The sequence below is a fragment of the Coregonus clupeaformis genome, chromosome 7 (genome assembly GCF_020615455.1).
Source record: "Coregonus clupeaformis isolate EN_2021a chromosome 7, ASM2061545v1, whole genome shotgun sequence".
Taxonomy (NCBI): domain Eukaryota; kingdom Metazoa; phylum Chordata; class Actinopteri; order Salmoniformes; family Salmonidae; genus Coregonus; species Coregonus clupeaformis.
The window spans coordinates 11,829,693-11,846,985 of record NC_059198.1 but is presented as its reverse complement, the minus strand read 5'-3'; the positions used below and the strand labels follow the sequence as shown (position 1 = coordinate 11,846,985).

General features: G+C 42.9%; 1 protein-coding gene across 5 annotated transcripts in view; it reads right to left on the bottom strand.

Moving 5' to 3' along the window:
- The window catches only part of c7h8orf34 (chromosome 7 C8orf34 homolog), a 176,548-nt gene that overhangs the window by 22,090 nt on the left and 137,165 nt on the right, over positions 1-17,293 (bottom strand). For all 5 annotated transcript variants that reach the window (XM_045221165.1, XM_045221168.1, XM_045221167.1 and 2 more), the window contains one exon: positions 7,594-7,756. In XM_045221165.1, coding sequence (XP_045077100.1) covers positions 7,594-7,756 — 163 coding nt within the window. The remainder of the gene's footprint in view (positions 1-7,593; positions 7,757-17,293) is intronic.

The following is a 17,293-nucleotide window of genomic DNA, read 5'->3' as shown; positions in this document are numbered from 1 at the left end:
TAAATTAAGCCAATTCATCGCGGCTCTGCCACATAATTGGAGGAGGCAATTACTTAAAGAAGAAATTAAATAATTTGTCTATCTGCCACCCATTAAAAACCTTAAATGTCTTAAAATGATTAGTGTAAATCGAGAAATGTATCAGTTTCACTTAAAGTCAAATGGTTTGACAGCAATGCTGCATAAAATTCAAGTCAGTTGGGAACAGGTCTTTGATGTCCCAATACCTTGGCATCTGGTCTATGAACTGATTTATAAAACAAATATTCACACCCCCTGAGTCAATACTTTGTAGAAGCACCTTTGGCAGCGATTACAGCTGTGAGTCTTTCTGGTTAAGTCTCTAACCTGGATTGTGCAACACCTGGATTGTGCAACATTTGCCCATTATTCTTTTCAAAATTCTTCAAGCTTTGTCAAATTGGTTGTTGATCATTGCTAGACAACCATTTTCAGGTCTTGCCATAGATTTTCATGTAGATTTAAGTCAAAACTGTGACTCGGCCACTCAGGAACATTCGCTGTCTTCTTGGTATGCAACTCCAGTGTAGATTTGGCCTTCTATTTTAAGTTATTGCCCTTCTGAAAGGTGAATTAATCTCCCAGTGTCTGGTGAAAAGCAGACTGAACCAGGTTTTCCTCTAGGATTTTGCCTGTGCTTAGCTCCATTCCGTTTATTTTTTATCCTGAAAATCTCCCCAGTCCTTAATGATTACAAGCATATCCATATCGTGATGCAGCCACCACTATGCTTGAAAATATGGAGAGTGGTACTCAGCAATGTGTTGTTTTGGATTTGCCCCAAACATAACACTTTGTATTCAGGACAAAAAGTGAATTGCTTTGCCACATTTTATGGAGTATTCCTTTATTGCCTTTGTTTTTTGAATATTTTTATTCTGTACAGGCTTCCATCCTCAGTTTTCTCCTATCACGCCTGTATCTTTGTAGTGACTGGGTGTATTGATACACCATCCAAAGTGTAATTAATAACTTCACCATGCTCAAAGGGATATTCAATGTTTGCTTTTTGTATTTTTACCAATAGGTGCCCTTCTTTGAGATGCATTGGAAAATCTCTCTGTTTTTTTTTTTTTTTTTTGGGGGGAATAGATCAGCTTTAATATTGCAGATAGATTGTAGTTTCCATCAATGTAATTATCTGCATCATTTCCAATCCCCCATATATATTTTATATACAGTACCATTGTAGAATAATAGTGAATACATCAAAACTATGAAATAACTCATATGGAATCATGTAGTAACCAAAAAAGTGTTTGCCTTGATGACAGCTTTGCACACTCTTGGCAGCTTTGCACACTCTTGGCATTCTCTCAACCAGCTTCATGAGGTAGTCACCTGGAATGCATTTCAATTAAAATGTGTGCCTTTCTAAAAGTAAATTTGTGGAATTTCTGTCCTTCTTAATGCGTTTGAGCCAATCAGTTGTGTTGTGACAAGCGGGTGGAATACAGAAGATAGCCCTATTTGGTAAAAGACCAAGTCCATATTATGGCAAGAACAGCTCAAATAAGCAAAGAGAAACGACAGTCCATCATTACTTTAAGACATGAAGGTCAGTCAATATGGAAAATGTCAAGAACTTTGAAAGTTTCTTCAAGTGCAGTCGCAAAAACCATCAAGTGCCATGATGAAACTGGCTCTCATGAGGACTGCCAAAGGAAAGGAAGACCCAGAGTTACCTCTGCTGCAGAGGATAAATTCATTAGAGTTAACTGCACCTCAGATTGCAGCCCAAATAAATGCTTCACAGAGTTCAAGTAACAGACACATTTCAACATCAACTGTTCAGAGGAGACTGTGTGAATCAGGCCTTCATGGTCAAATTGCTGCAAAGAAACCACTACTAAAGGACACCAATAAGAAGAAGAGACTTGCTTGGGCCAAGAAACACGAGCAATGGACATTAGACCGGTGGAAATCTGTCCCTTGGTCTGATGAGTCCAAATCTGACATTTTTGGTTCCAACCGCCGTGTCTTTGTGAGACGCAGAGTAGTTGAACGGATGATCTCTGCATGTGTGGTTCGCACTGTAAAAGCATGGAGGAGGAGGTGTGATGGTGTGGGGGTGCTTTGCTGGTGACACTGTCAGTGATTTATTTAGAATTCAAGGCACACTTAACCAGCATGGCTACCACAGCATTGTGCAGTGATACGCCATCCCATCTGGTTTGTGCTTAGTGGGACTATCATTTGTTTTTCAACAGGACAATGACCCAACACACCTCCAGGCTGTGTAAGGGCTATTTGACCAAGAAGGAGAGTGCTGGAGTGCTGCATCAGATGACCTGGCCTCCACAATCAAACGACCTCAACCCAATTGAGATGGTTTGGGATGAATTGGACCACAGAGTGAAGGAAAAGCAGCCAAAAGGTGCTCAACATATGTGGGAACTCTTTCAAGACTGTTGGAAAAGCATTCCTCATGAAGCTGGTTGAGATAATGTCAAGAGTGTGCAAAGCTGTCATCAAGGCAAAGGGTGGCTACTTTGAAGAATCTCAAATATAAAATATATTTTGATTTGTTTAACACTTTTTTGGTTACTACATGATTCCATATGTGTTATTTCATAGTTCTGATGCCTTCACTATTATTCTACAATGTAGAAAATAGTAAAAAATAAAGAAAAACCCTTGAATGAATAGGTGTGTCCAAACTTTTGACTGGTAGTGTATGTATTTTATATATATATATATATATATATATATATATATATATATATATATATATATATATATATATATATATATATATATATATATTTTTTTTTTTCCTTTATTATTTTCCCCTAACCCTAACACCCCTCCCCTAATTGGAGTAAATTAATGGACAACAACACTTAGGCTTCGACTTCCAGCTTATACATACTATATACATTTTACTGACACTGTATTTTATAATAGTTATCTTTTGTTTGTTTTTAAACCCATCCTTCAGCTACCCTCAACCCCTCCCATCTACAGTATCTCTAAAGACCATCCAGTTCTGAACCTATATACATTTTACGGACACAGTATATTTTACATGAGTTATCTTGTTGTTTTTAGTCCCACCCTTCAGCTCCACTCAACCCCTCCCATCTATCTCTGAACACCATCCAGTTTTCTATTTGCCATATATCTTTGAACTGTGCTGTGATGTTTCACAAAAGTTCTGAACCTTTCTATTCTCATAGTTTCTACAGATTGTAAATTAAAGATAAACATTTTGCTAAAAGTATTATATTATTGATCGATTGACTATGACTTTTCAAATCACCCAGCAGTGCTATTTGCAGAGTTAGCGCCAGGTAAATGTTGCAATTCTTCAGTCATTCCTGAACCTGCGACCAAAAACAAGCTACATATGGACAGTACCAAAACAAATGATCTAATGATTCTGTTTCTTCACAGCAAAATCTGCAGAGCTGGGATGGTTGTACCCCCAAATATATAACATTCTATTGGTTGCAATAATTTTGTATAATAATTTAAATTGAAAAATTATACATTTTGAATCCGGCGTCGACAGATTTACACAGTTATCAAAACGTCACACCAGGGTAAGCCTACACAAAACATAGCCCTTATTTTAAGTGTTTCTCAAATCACCTATGGGAAAAATTAATAGTGGAAAAATGATTGGAACCATTTCCCTGTTTGGCTGCTTGTTTTTATGGGTATTATGACTCATACTGTGGTACTCTATAGTGTGTAAACTAGTGACAAAAAAACTAAATGTAATCAATTTTAAATTCAGGCTGTAACACAACAAAATATGGAAAAAGTCAAGGGGTGTGAATACTTTCTGAAGGCACTGTATATGGGTTCTTCATGCATTGCCATACTATTTCATAACATAGTGTCAGATCTGGGTTAGTAACTAGGGAAAACAGGGTATATCTACTGAAACACCAAATGTATACCTGTGATAAATGAATACACAACTACTACTAATGTTGAGCAACTGTACATGAAGCTGCTTTTACATTTACATATTTCGGTCAGTGTTATGCGAGTGTTCATAAGGAGTGAAGAAAATGCTGTATGTGTCATAGGTATGAGGGGGTGAAATGTGTGTTATCAGAGGTTTCTTGCTTAACACTTGCTCTGTCAAAGTCCATACTCTCCCACACAGCACCCACTCTACCATGACCAATATTATTGGCGTTTGATTCAACTAAACAGGATATGCTGATAAATAATCGGTTCCCATGAAGCTGATATGATCATCTTGAACTTCTTACTGATGTTATGATAAAACAAAAGCATTATTTCCGTCGGTTTGGAAAATCGTTCTTCCTGACCGTAAATGATTTGGGTGTTGATGCAGTCATGCTGTTACTGTAAGTGTGACGAAGATAGTTCCCCTTCCACTCCTCCTCCTGTCCTCTCCAATTAAAACATGGCTCTCACAACCAGTTTATTAAACATCAAAGGTTGCGTCCCAAATGGCACACTGTTCCCTGTATCGTGCACTACTTTTGACCAGGACTCTGGTCAAAAGTAGTGCACTATAAAGGGGAAAGGGTGCCATTTGGGACACAATCTAAAAAATCATTTATCATTATCCAACTTTATCAACTCTCTGTAGTTTAAGTACTGTGTTCTGTGTTCACTGTCTGGGCTGATGCCTGGCCTCCAGACTAAAATAAGTGATGACAATTGTTTAAAAGACAATCAAGGTTGGAGGCATCAGGACTCAAATGCACTTAGCACAAGGCGGGCGAGTGGGAGGGAGAGAGAGAGAGAGAGAGAGAGAGAGAGAGAGAGAGAGAGAGAGAGAGAGAGAGAGAGAGAGAGAGAGAGAGAGAGAGAGAGAGAGAGAGAGAGAGAGAGAAAGAGAGGAAATAAAGAAGGAGAGTAGGCAGCTCTAATCTATTATAAACTCTTTGATCAGAAAGAGAAGGCATTTAGTGATAGAGTACAGAACCACAACTCTTAGATCACATGCAATGCTTTATTGACTCCGGCTTCCAACCTCTCCAAAATGGAAACTTTAAAGACACGCTCGCACGCGGACACACACACAGGCGCACACACACACGTTAACGAATCAGTCATCTCTTTTTGTCTGGATAAAATCTGCATGTTGTCGGCCAGAATGAGATGTACTCCTTGAATAACATTAAACAACATGATTACAGATAAATTATGTAGAACGGATGGGAGAATTGTCATGAACTGAATTGGATTACCCTTAAACTGATCCCAGATCTGTGCGTGCTCAAGCCTACTCCATTGCTGCCTTTGTTTGGCATGACAATATGTGACAAGGAGTGACAAGGAGTTGGCATGATAAGACAAACAGACTGGCAGTCAGACTAAGCCTAGACTGGTTCCAGGTCGGTATACAGTATGTTTTATTAGCCAACTCCTCTGACTACTGGAATTCCATATCATAGAACTAAAGCTAGTATTACGCACAGAGTTCAATCATCAAAGGGATTAGGGTTGCAAAATTCTGGTGACTTTCCCAAAATTCAGGAAAAAGTTTTCCAGAACTCCTCTTTGGAGGATTCCCGGAATCAGGAGAATTAAGCAATGAGGCAATTCACCAACTGGAATTCTCTGGAAAACCTGGTATAGTTCTACTTGTGACATGTCTAATAATCAAATGGGATCTTTTGGTGGGAAGAAGTCACCTATTACTTATTTCCACGGGGATTACAAAATAATTTAGAGAATGCACCCCGACCACATAAATGGGGTGAGAGAGGAGATAAAAGGAGAGGCGGTGGATTGAAACATGGAACAGATTAGCAGCTAATAGTGGCATGAAAGATGGGGAATTAAGTTGTTCAACGGCTCCCTTCAACTGCCTGGTGGGGAGCCCTCTGTTTCAATACAGCCTAACTCGACGTAAAACAACTAGAAATCAATGCCATCTGATGGCTTGAGGGCGTTTCATTTAGTTCAGTGGAGTAGGTAGAGGAGAAGTTGCACCTAACTGCTTATACAGGGTCAGATCTTTTTTAATCCAATTAATGGTTAAGGAGAGTATTGGGAGTTGAGTAATCAGATCCTAGATCTGTGGTTAAGAGAAACTTATACCTCAGTGCGTTCAGTGGGAGGGTGTGGGAGACAATAGTCTATCACTGTGGAGATGAATTATTGTGATACTCAACAGTGATCTTTTTAAGAGCCTTTATTAGCTGCTCAAAGTGAACATGTTGCCAACACAGGGCCTCATCTTGTGTCCCAAAGTCAGCCAGTGTATTATTCTTCTGGTGGGAGTGTAAGGGAGAGAGACCCAAACAACAGGCTACCAATGAGCCGATACATTATTGAATTATGAGATACTCAGCAGTGGCATTTTCAAGAGCTCAAAGTGTGCATGCTTCCAACACAGGGCCTCCCTCCACTTGTGTCCCCAAAGTGCCAGACAGGGTACTGTTTTACTAGTGAAAACCCTGTGTGAGGGAGACAGACCCATACATACAACAGGCTACCAATGAGCAGATGAGCTGAGAAGACGCAGAAGATATTTACCAGCTGTGAGTGCCTCTGCATGACATTAATAGTTACACTAAGTGTGGTCAATATGCTTGACATAACCCTAGAATGTAGACACGTATGTGGCGTACATGCAGCAGAGGCTGCGTCCCAAATTGCACTTTATTCCCTATATAGTGCTCTACTTTTGACCAGGGCATGTAGTGCACTACAGTGTATAGGGAATATAGACCCTTATAGACCCATTTGGGACACAGAAAGAGATAACCACAGTTTAAAGGAGGAATGTGCATACACAAACAATTGGGTGACACATGTCTTAGGTTGACTGTGGATGGCGACTTCACTCTTTGGTCTACTTTCATCTGGTTAATAAATTCATCATCTATGTCGCAGCCACCCGTAACGACCGCGACGAACGACTCAGAGAGTCATCCAGACAGACGTCACGTCAACCATCGTTCAAAGAGAGGAGAGAGATCAAGCCTGATGGAAAGGCACAGTGACTGCTCCCATATTTTGGTCCTGGTTCTTAGAACTTAAAATGTGTCAGTTCACAGCAGTGTGTGTGTGTGTGTGTGTGTGTGTGTGTGTGTGTGTGTGTGTGTGTGTGTGTGTGTGTGTGTGTGTGTGTGTGTGTGTGTGTGTGTGTGTGTGTGTGTGTGTGTGTGTGCCTGTGTGTATGTATGCAGTCAATGTTACAGACGGTTTTAACGAGTTACCAGACCTGTATTTCTTAAATTAATAAAAGATGTGGAGGGGTAAATTTTTTCTTGTTTTCCCAGACACTTTCAATTGGCAGATCAGTTTTTAATTAGCCAATCAAACTGGACCGGCCCCAAATATGTTATTTGGCAGTAGCCAGGTTCATTCTGTGTCTCTCTCTCCCCATGTTCTCTCTCTGTCATATAAGCGCAGTTTAATGGATCACTCTATGTGTGTGTGTGTGTGTGTGTGTGTGTGTGTGTGTGTGTGTGTGTGTGTGTGTGTGTGTATGTGTGTGTGTGTGTGTGTGTGTGTTTGATCTGGGTAACCCACAGTGTTTTTCTCTGTATAAAAAAAAAACACTCCCCGTAACACAAAGAAGCCCCCAACCACCTCACACACACCGTACACACGCAGACAGATGCCTACCAGCGAGGTGTTTGCCCATGTTCTCTAGTTCTTTAGAGAAGAGGGAGTCACTCAGTAGCAGTCCACCCGTCTGTCCCAGCAGCTCCCTGGACGAGCTCCCTCCTCCTCCTCCTCCTCCTCCTCCTCTAACCACCTTCACATCAGCCTTCCAGACTGCCTGACGCTGACACAGAGAAAAGCGGGTGAAAAAAGAGAGAAAGTCACATTAGAAGAAAGAAAGAAAGACCCCCTCAATTACAACATCATATAATAATCGAGCTATTGCTCAAAAGCTCAAAATGGGGGCAGGCCCCAGCCATATCTGTTGTAACAAGAGGCAATTATTATATTTTATGGGCATTAGAAAAACTTTGGGTAACCACAGAGTGTAGATGAAAGTGGGTTGGTTGGCGGCGCAGGGTTTAGGCTAGCCTTGGATGGTAGAACATCGACTGGTAGACTACTAGACAGTCAGTAGTGCTGAAATGGAGCGCAGGCCTGTGTCCCATATCACATCCTATTCCCTTCTTAGTGCACTACTGTCTGACAGCGCCGATCCATCTACAGTATAGGCAGTTAACGAACAATACATCTAACAAACCAAACTGTTTGGATATAGATTCATAAGCTTATGGATACCAGATTAATTGTTTTGCAATATCAAACCTAAAAACGCATTAAAAAAATGTTTTTATATGAACAGACATTCAGGGATCATGAAAATGGAAAGTAAACTACGGTTGCAACTGGCTGCTGGGGTAGCTGGGTTGCGAAGTATTACTGCCACGCCATACCTATTCCTGGCATCAGACATCATTTAGTAAGGCCCAGGTTGCCAGATCCTGTAATTGGAGTACACATAATCCCCCCCTTTTATCCCACTGATCACAGACAGGGGGTCAGATGAGCTGTTAATCCAGTGGACCTGTATGTGTCCAATGATAAGGCAGCCATAGGGCTCTGGTCAAAGGTAGTGCACTAAATAGCAAATAGGGTGCCATTTGGGAAGTAGTTGTAGTGAACCCTAACATGAGTTATGGTGGCATCACTGCCAACTGTGACATCACTGGACACTCTTAGCGCCCACTGACAGGCTGGTTTCACATGATGGACTGTCCAGGCAGGATAGTGTATGGACTTGTCCCAAATGGCACCATATTCCCTATTTACTGCACTATTTTCAACCAGGGCACAAAGGGCTCTGGTCAAAAGAAGTCCACTATATAAGGAAAAGGATGCCATTTGGGATGCAAACTGTCTAAAGGCACAGATCTGATGAGAGACATACAGCTTCTCTCCACTACATTAATAGACCAACCCAGAGGGATAGCTAACCTTACACTGGGGTTGTGACCCAAATGGTACTCCTTTTGACGAGTGGTCTATAGGGCTCTGGTAAAAAAGTAGTGCACGACATAGGGAATAGGGTGCTATTTGGGATACCTCCCTAGCCTAACACTGGTACTCATTGTAGGCCCCCTGATCTGAATGTGGATTGAGTGAGTGGTCTTAAAACATGCCCACATAGAAAAGGAATGACGAAAAACAACTGGGTCCGTTGCCGGGCGCTGCCCAGGGATAAATGGCAGAACGTGATTTTGGGGGAGTCAAGCTTTTTCCTAAATGGTACCCTATTCTCTATAGCCTATAGTGTACTTATTTTGACCAGAGCCCTATGGGCCCTGGTCAAAAGAAGTGCACTATATAGGGAATAGGGTGCTATTTGGGAAATAGCCCTGGAGTTTTTCTGCCTGTTAGCGACATGAAGAGCTCTGTGGCGGTGAGACCACAACCCATCAGTAATTATTACCCACTAACCAGCCAGCCATCAGGGTGAAACATTACATGACATGTTCCTCTCTCTCTCTCTCTCTCTCTCTCTCGCTCTCTCTCTCTCTGTGTGTCTCTCGCTCTCTCTCTCTCTAGTGGTGGTGTCCCGAACCCTTCAGCATGACATCATCTAGTCATATTTTTCTGGGTATTTTCTCTGTGACATCTTTCGTGACATCTCTACACACAAACAGGTTCTGGGTAGAAGGCATCTCTATAAAATACCACCATTTAAGCAAAACTTGTTGCGGTCTTTTATGGGAGATCATGCCATTATCGTTTCTTTTTTGACTACATGACTTTACCCAGATGAGTAGCCTATTCCATAGAAAGAAGCCTTTTAGTATCACAGGCACATCTAAATTCTCACTCTGGGTTGAAGTTGTTCATAGACACCAGATCTAGGATCAGACTGTATACATACAGTGGGGAGAACAAGTATTTGATACACTGCCAATTTTGCAGGTTTTCCTACTTACAAAGCATGTAGAGGTCTGTAATTTTTATCATAGGTACACTTCAACTGTGAGAGACAGAATCCAGAACATCATATTGTATGATTTTTAAGTAATTCATTTGCATTTTATTGCATGACATAAGTATTTGATACATCAGAAAAGCAGAACTTAATATTTGGTACAGAAACCTTTGTTTGCAATTACAGAGATTATACGTTTCCTGTACGTCTTGACCAGGTTTGCACACACTGCAGCAGGGATTTTGGCCGACTCCTCCATACAGACCTTCTCCAGATCCTTCAGGTTTCGGGGCTGTCGCTGGGCAATACGGACTTTCAGCTCCCTCCAAAGATGTTCTATTGGGTTCAGGTCTGGAGACTGGCTAGGCCACTCCAGGACCTTGAGATGCTTCTTACGGAGCCACTCCTTAGTTGCCCTGGCTGTGTGTTTCGGGTCGTTGTCATGCTGGAAGACCCAGCCACGACCCATCTTCAATGCTCTTACTGAGGGAAGGAGGTTGTTGGCCAAGATCTCGCGATACATGGCCCCATCCATCCTCCCCTCAATACGGTGCAGTCGTCCTGTCCCCTTTGCAGAAAAGCATCCCCAAAGAATGATGTTTCCACCTCCATGCTTCACGGTTGGGATGGTGTTCTTACTTACTTACTTTATTGTCCCCATGGGGAAATTTTGTTGCAGTGTCATGTACACATTTAAAGTGGCGTTAAATACAAAACAAGATTGACAATACAACTTTCAATAACAGTCACGCACCAATAAAAGTAAGAAATAAGAAATAAAACATTTAAAACATTTAAAACAAAGACTAGCCTGCTGGCCTTACGGGGTCAATGGGAACATTTGCCCGAGCTATTTAAGAGGGATATCACACCTGCCACAAATGATTGTCTCGTTCTATTTTTCCTGCTGAGGGGTGCCCTATACCTACGCCCAGAGGGGAGTAATTCAAAGTCCAGGTACAGGGGGTGACTTGGGTCTAAAATTATTTTGTGAGCCTTACGGAGGGCCCTGACCTTAAAGATCTCATCCAGGCCTGTCTGTTTGACTCCAAGTACCTTACTTGCTGTGGTAATAATCCTTCTCAACATGTTTCTCTGACTGACAGTGGCATTGCCAAACCAACAAACAATACAAAAAGGGGGGTTGGGGTTGTACTCATCCTTCTTCTTCCACCAAACACGGCGAGTGGAGTTTAGACCAAAAAGCTCTATTTTTGTCTCATCAGACCACATGACCTTCTCCCATTCCTCCTCTGGATCATCCAGATGGTCATTGGCAAACTTCAGACGGGCCTGGACATGCGCTGGCTTGAGCAGGGGGACCTTGCGTGCGCTGCAGGATTTTAATCCATGACGGCGTAGTGTGTTACTAATGGTTTTCTTTAGACTGTGGTCCCAGCTCTCGTCAGGTCATTGACCAGGTCCTGCCGTGTAGTTCTGGGCTGATCCCTTCCTCATGATCATTGATGCCCCACAAGGTGAAATCTTGCATGGAGCCCCAGACCGAGGGTGATTGACCGTCATCTTGAACTTCTTCCATTTTCTAATAATTGCGCCAACAGTTGTTGCCTTCTCACCAAGCTGCTTGCCTATTGTCCTGTAGCCCATCCCAGCCTTGTGCAGGTTTACAATTTTATCCCTGATGTCCTTACACAGCTCTCTGGTCTTGGCCATTGTGGAGAGGTTGGAGTCTGTTTGATTGAGTGTGTGGACAGGTGTCTTTTATACAGGTAATGAGTTCAAACAGGTACAGTTAATACAGGTAATGAGTGGAGAACAGGAGGGCTTCTTAAAGAAAAACTAACAGGTCTGTGAGAGACGGAATTCTTACTGGTTGGTAAGTGATCAAACACTTATGTCATGCAATAAAATGCAAATTAATTACTTAAAAATCATACAATGTGATTTTCTGGATTTTTGTTTTAGATTCCGTCTCTCACAATTGAAGTGTACCTATGATAAAAATTACAGACCTCTACATGCTTTGTAAGTAGGAAAACCTGCAAAATCGGAAGTGTATCAAATACTTGTTATCCCCACTGTACATCTTTCTCTCACATGCACACACACATAGACATACACTCATACAGTACAGTATATTCAGTGTTTGTGGCCCTTATGAGACTCCAACCTGACTGAGCCAAATGAACGTACAGTATATAGATTCAAGTGTTCCAGGTGGCTGTATGTCTGGAGCCGTAATGAGCCAGCTAAACAATGCAGAGTGTTGTAGTCTGCAGACCAACTGCTTTAACTACTGACTGACTGGCTCACTGGCTGGCTGACTTGCTGGCTGAATGACTTGCTGGCTGGTTGGCTGGCTGGCTGACTGGCTCACTGGCTGACTTGTCCTAAACATGTTCTCTCTCTCCCATACAGCATGTTCCCTATTGAGACCCTCTAGACCTGACTGTAACACTTGAAACTGGACATTCACAGATGTGTCCTAAATAGCACCGTATTCCCTAGCTACAAAATACTCTAGTCTAGTGTGCTACTTTTGGTCAGAACCACTGGTCAAAGGTCATATGCACTGAGTGTACAAAACATTAGGAACACCTTCCTAATATTGAGTTGCACCCCCCTTTTCCCTCAGAACAGCCTCAATTCGTTGGGGCATGGACTCTACAAGGTGTTGAAAGCATTCCACAGGGATGCTGGCCCATGTTGACTCCAATATTTCCCACAGTTGTGTCAAGTTGGCTGGATATCCTTAAGGTGGTGGACCATTCTTGATACGCACGGGAAACTGTTGAGTGTGAAAAATCCAGCAGCATTGCAGTTCTTGACACACTCAAACCTGTGCTCCTGGCACCTACTACCATACCCCGTTCAATCTTTTGTCTTGCCCATTCACCATCTAAATGTCAAACATACCCAATCCATGTCTCAATTGTCTCAAGGCTTAAAAATCCTTCTTTAACCTGTCCCCTCCCCTTTAACAAGTGACATCAATAAGGGATCATAGCTTTCACCTGGATTCACCTGGTCAGTCTATGTCATGGAAGGAGCAGGTATCCTTAATGTTTTGTACACTCAGTGTATAAAATATATGGGGAGTCCTGTCTGTCTAGTCCCCCTGATGAAAACAACATCAATTTATTCACCAAGTTATACTTTGTTTTGACTCCTGGGAGAGTTTGTCTGTTTACATTGTGATGTTATCTAGGGAGGTGAGTTAATAGCAGGTTGTGTGTATATTAGAATCCTGTGTGTCTTGCTTGGCTTTAGGACTGTACAGTACCATGTGGAAGGGCCACTCTAGTCTTTAGGACTGTACAGTACCATGTGGAAGGGCCACTCTAGTCTTTAGGACTGTACAGTACCATGTGGAAGGGCCCCTCTAGTCTTTAGGACTGTACAGTACCATGTGGAAGGGCCACTCTAGTCTTTAGGACTGTACAGTACCATGTGGAAGGGCCACTCTAGTCTTTAGGACTGTACAGTACCATGTGAAAGGGCCACTCTAGTCTTTAGGACTGTACAGTACCGTGGACTGACTACCGACCCGTGGCACTGACGTCTGTAGCCATGAAGTGCTTTGAAAGACTGGTCATGGCTCACATCAACAGCATAATCCCAGAAACCCTAGACCCACTCCAATTTGCATACCGCCCCAACAGATCCACAGATGATGCAATCTCTATCGCACTCCACACTGCCCTTTCCCACCTGGACAAGAGGAACACCTACGTGAGAATGCTATTCATTGACTACAGCTCAGCATTCAACACCATAGTGCCCTCAAAGCTCATCACTAAGCTAAGGATCCTGGGACTAAACACCTCCCTCTGCAACTGGATCCTGGACTTCCTGACGGGCCGCCCCAGGTGGTAAGGGTAGGTAACAACACATCTGCCACACTGATCCTCCAACACGGGGGCCCCTCAGGGGTGCGTGCTCAGTCCCCTCCTGTACTCTCTGTTCACCCATGACTGCATGGCCAGGCACCGACTCCAACACCATCATTAAGTTTGCCGACGACACAACAGTGGTAGGCCTGATCACCGACAACGATGAGACAGCCTATAGGGAGGAGGTCAGAGATCTGACCGTGTGGTGCCAGGACAACAACCTCTCCCTCAACGTGACCAAGACAAAGGAGATGATTGTGGACTACAGGAAAAAAAAGAGGACTGAGCACGCCCCCATTCTCATCGGACGGGCTGTAGTGGAACAGGTTGAGAGCTTCAAGTTCCTTGGTGTCCACATCACCAACGAACTATCATGGTCCAAACACACCAAGACAGTCGTGAAGAGGGCACGACAAAGCCTATTCCCCCTCAGGAGACTAAAAAGATTTGGCATGGGTCCTCAGATCCTCAAAAAATTCTACAGCTGCACCATCGAGAGCATCCTGACTGGTTGCATCACCGCCTGGTATGGCAACTGCTTGGCCTCTGACCGCAAGGCACTACAGAGGGTAGTGCGTACGGCCCAGTACATCACAGGGGCAAAGCTCCCTGCCATCCAGGACCTCTATACCAGGCGGTGTCAGAGGAAGGCCCTCAAAATTGTCAAAGACTCCAGTCACCCTAGTCATAGACTGTTCTCTCTGCTACCGCACGGCAAAGCGGTACCGGAGTGCCAAGTCTAGGTCCAAAGACTTCTCAACAGCTTCTACCCCCAAGCCATAAGACTCCTGAACAGCTAATCATGGCTACCCGGACTATTTGCACTGCCCCCCCACCCCATACTTTTTACGCTGCTGCTACTCTGTTAAGTATTTATGCATAGTCACTTTAACTCTACCCACATGTACATATTACCTCAACTACCTCAACTAGCCGGTGCCCCCGCACATTGACTATGCAACGGTACCCCCTGTATATATAGCCTCCCTACTGTCACTTTATTCTATTGTATATATAGCCTCCCTACTGTCACTTTATTTTTACTTCTGCTCTTTTTTTCTCAACACTTTTTTGTTGTTGTTTTATTCTTACTTTTTTGTTTAAAATAAATGCTCTGTTGGTTAAGGGCTGTAAGTAAGCATTTCACTGTAATGTCTGCACCTGTTGTATTCGGCGCATGTGACCAATAAAATTTGATTTGATTTGATTTGATTTGATGTGGTCCTCTGTAGCTCAGCTGGTAGAGCACGGCGCTTGTAACGCCAAGGTAGGGGGTTCGATCCCCGGGACCACCCATACACAAAAAATGTATGCACGCATGACTGTAAGTCGCTTTGGATAAAAGCGTCTGCTAAATGGCATATTATTATTATTATGTGGAAGGGCCCCTCTAGTCTTTAGGACTGTACAGTACCATGTGGAAGGGCCACTCTAGTCTTTAGTCTCTTCAATGATATATGGTTGTGATTACCGTCATGATTACCTCTATTCCTAAGTGTGTGTGTGTGTGTGTGTGTGTGTGTGTGTGTGTGTGTGTGTGTGTGTGTATGTATGTGTGTGTGTGTGTGTGTGTGTGTGTGTGTGTGTGTGTGTGTGTGTGTGTGTGTGTGCGTCAGGTTGGATTCCCACATGGGCCACAGAATATACTAAACATTCCGGTCCATAATAACCAAATGGTCTTGCAAATATTGCAGCTCATTGATCAAATTGGTACGCTGTAACACTAGCTTTGATATCGTCTGGACGGAATTTCATATTTTATCTATCTGGCTGTACAGTGGGAACCGTGTCTGCTTATCGTGATGTGGACACACAGCATCTGCGTCCCAAATGGTAACCTATTCCCTATATAGTGCACTACCTATAGGGCTCTGGTCAAAAGTGGTGCACTATATAGGGAATAGGGAGCCATTTGGAACGCAGACAGCATCTGCTTTTGGTGAAATAGATCACAGCTTTCCATTGCAGATGGTTGCACTTGGACCTAGTGTCATAAAATCATAAAAACCTCCCTTTTGGAATATCCATCGCTTCCAGACATTTAATAAGTGGTCAAAGTAGTGCACAATAGATGGAATAGGGATCTGGTCAAAAGTAGTGCACTATAGAGGGAATAGGGATCTGGTCAAAAGTAGTGCAGGTAGCTTAGTGGTTAAGAGCGTTGTGCCAGTAACCGAAAGGTGAAGCTGACTAGGTGAAAAATCTGTTGATGTGTCCTTAAGCAAGGCACTTAACCCTAAATGCTCCTGTAAGTCGCTCTGGATAAGAGCGTCTGCTAAATGACTAATTATAGAGGGAATAAGGCTCTGGTCAAAAGTAGTGCACTATAGAGGGAATAGGGATGTGGTCAAAAGTAGTGCACTATAGAGGGAATAGGGATGTGGTCAAAAGTAGTGCACTATAGAGGGAATAGGGCTCTGGTCAAAAGTAGTGCACTATAGAGGGAATAGGGCTCTGGTCCCGAGAGATAGACTGAGTCAGTGCTGTCTGAAAAAGTCATTGTATTTTATTGATAATGATGTATGTTTAGACGACAAACCAAATGAGTCAAATTGTTTGTGTTTCCTTTGTTTGTTTGACGCATCGATGCAAAGTGTTTTATTTCATCGGTTTAACGCTGGAACGCCAGATGAACAACAAACCAAAAGAACAAGGTTTGTTGTTTTCATCTCTGAGATAAAGTACTTTTATAATTTGGTAATGAGTTATGATGAGGTCATTCATGTCAATGGCTAGAAAACCAAGGTTGTATAATTCCACTCCCAGCCAACACTACAGAACCCAAACCCGAGCCCAGGCTGAACAAAGAAAATTGAAGAAAATCCTTTGGTGGTGATGCTTCTGTCCAACTAACAAACATTGATCTGATTTCTACCTAAATTAGATCCATGTTAAGAGAGAGAGAGAGAGAGAGAGAGAGAGAGAGAGAGAGAGAGAGAGAGAGAGAGAGAGAGAGAGAGAGAGAGAGAGAGAGAGAGAGAGAGAGAGAGAGAGAGAGAGAGAGAGAGAGAGAGAGAGAGAGAGAGAGAGAGAGAGAGAGAGAGAGAGAGAGTGCAGCTATGCGTGTGTGGTCAGCAGTACTATCCACCAGCACCACTAACTGGGAGTTTTTGTGTCCCAGTCATCCTCAGTGCACATCAGGACTGTCAGGGCTGTGTGCATGCAGTCATCAACCTCAATCACCATTGGGCCTTGGTGGTGGTGAAGAAGAAGAGCTAGAGAGACAGACAGACAGTATGCTGTCATTTAAAGGACTGGGGAGGAAACCCTATGACCTTTTGAGGGCGGGAAAAGGACAGGAAAAGATTCCTCTCTGGGTTTCTTACTCTAGTCTACCATGGATAATAAAGTTCTGATTTATTCATTATTTTATATTTATTTTTTATTTTTTTTATAGTCATTTAGCAGACGCTCTTATCCAGAGCGACTTACAGGAGCAATTAGGGTTAAGTGCCTTGCTTAAGGGCACATCGACAGATTTTTCACCTAGTCGGCTCGGGGATTAGAACCAGCGACCTTTCGGTTACTGGCACAACGCTCTTACCCACTAAGCTACCCA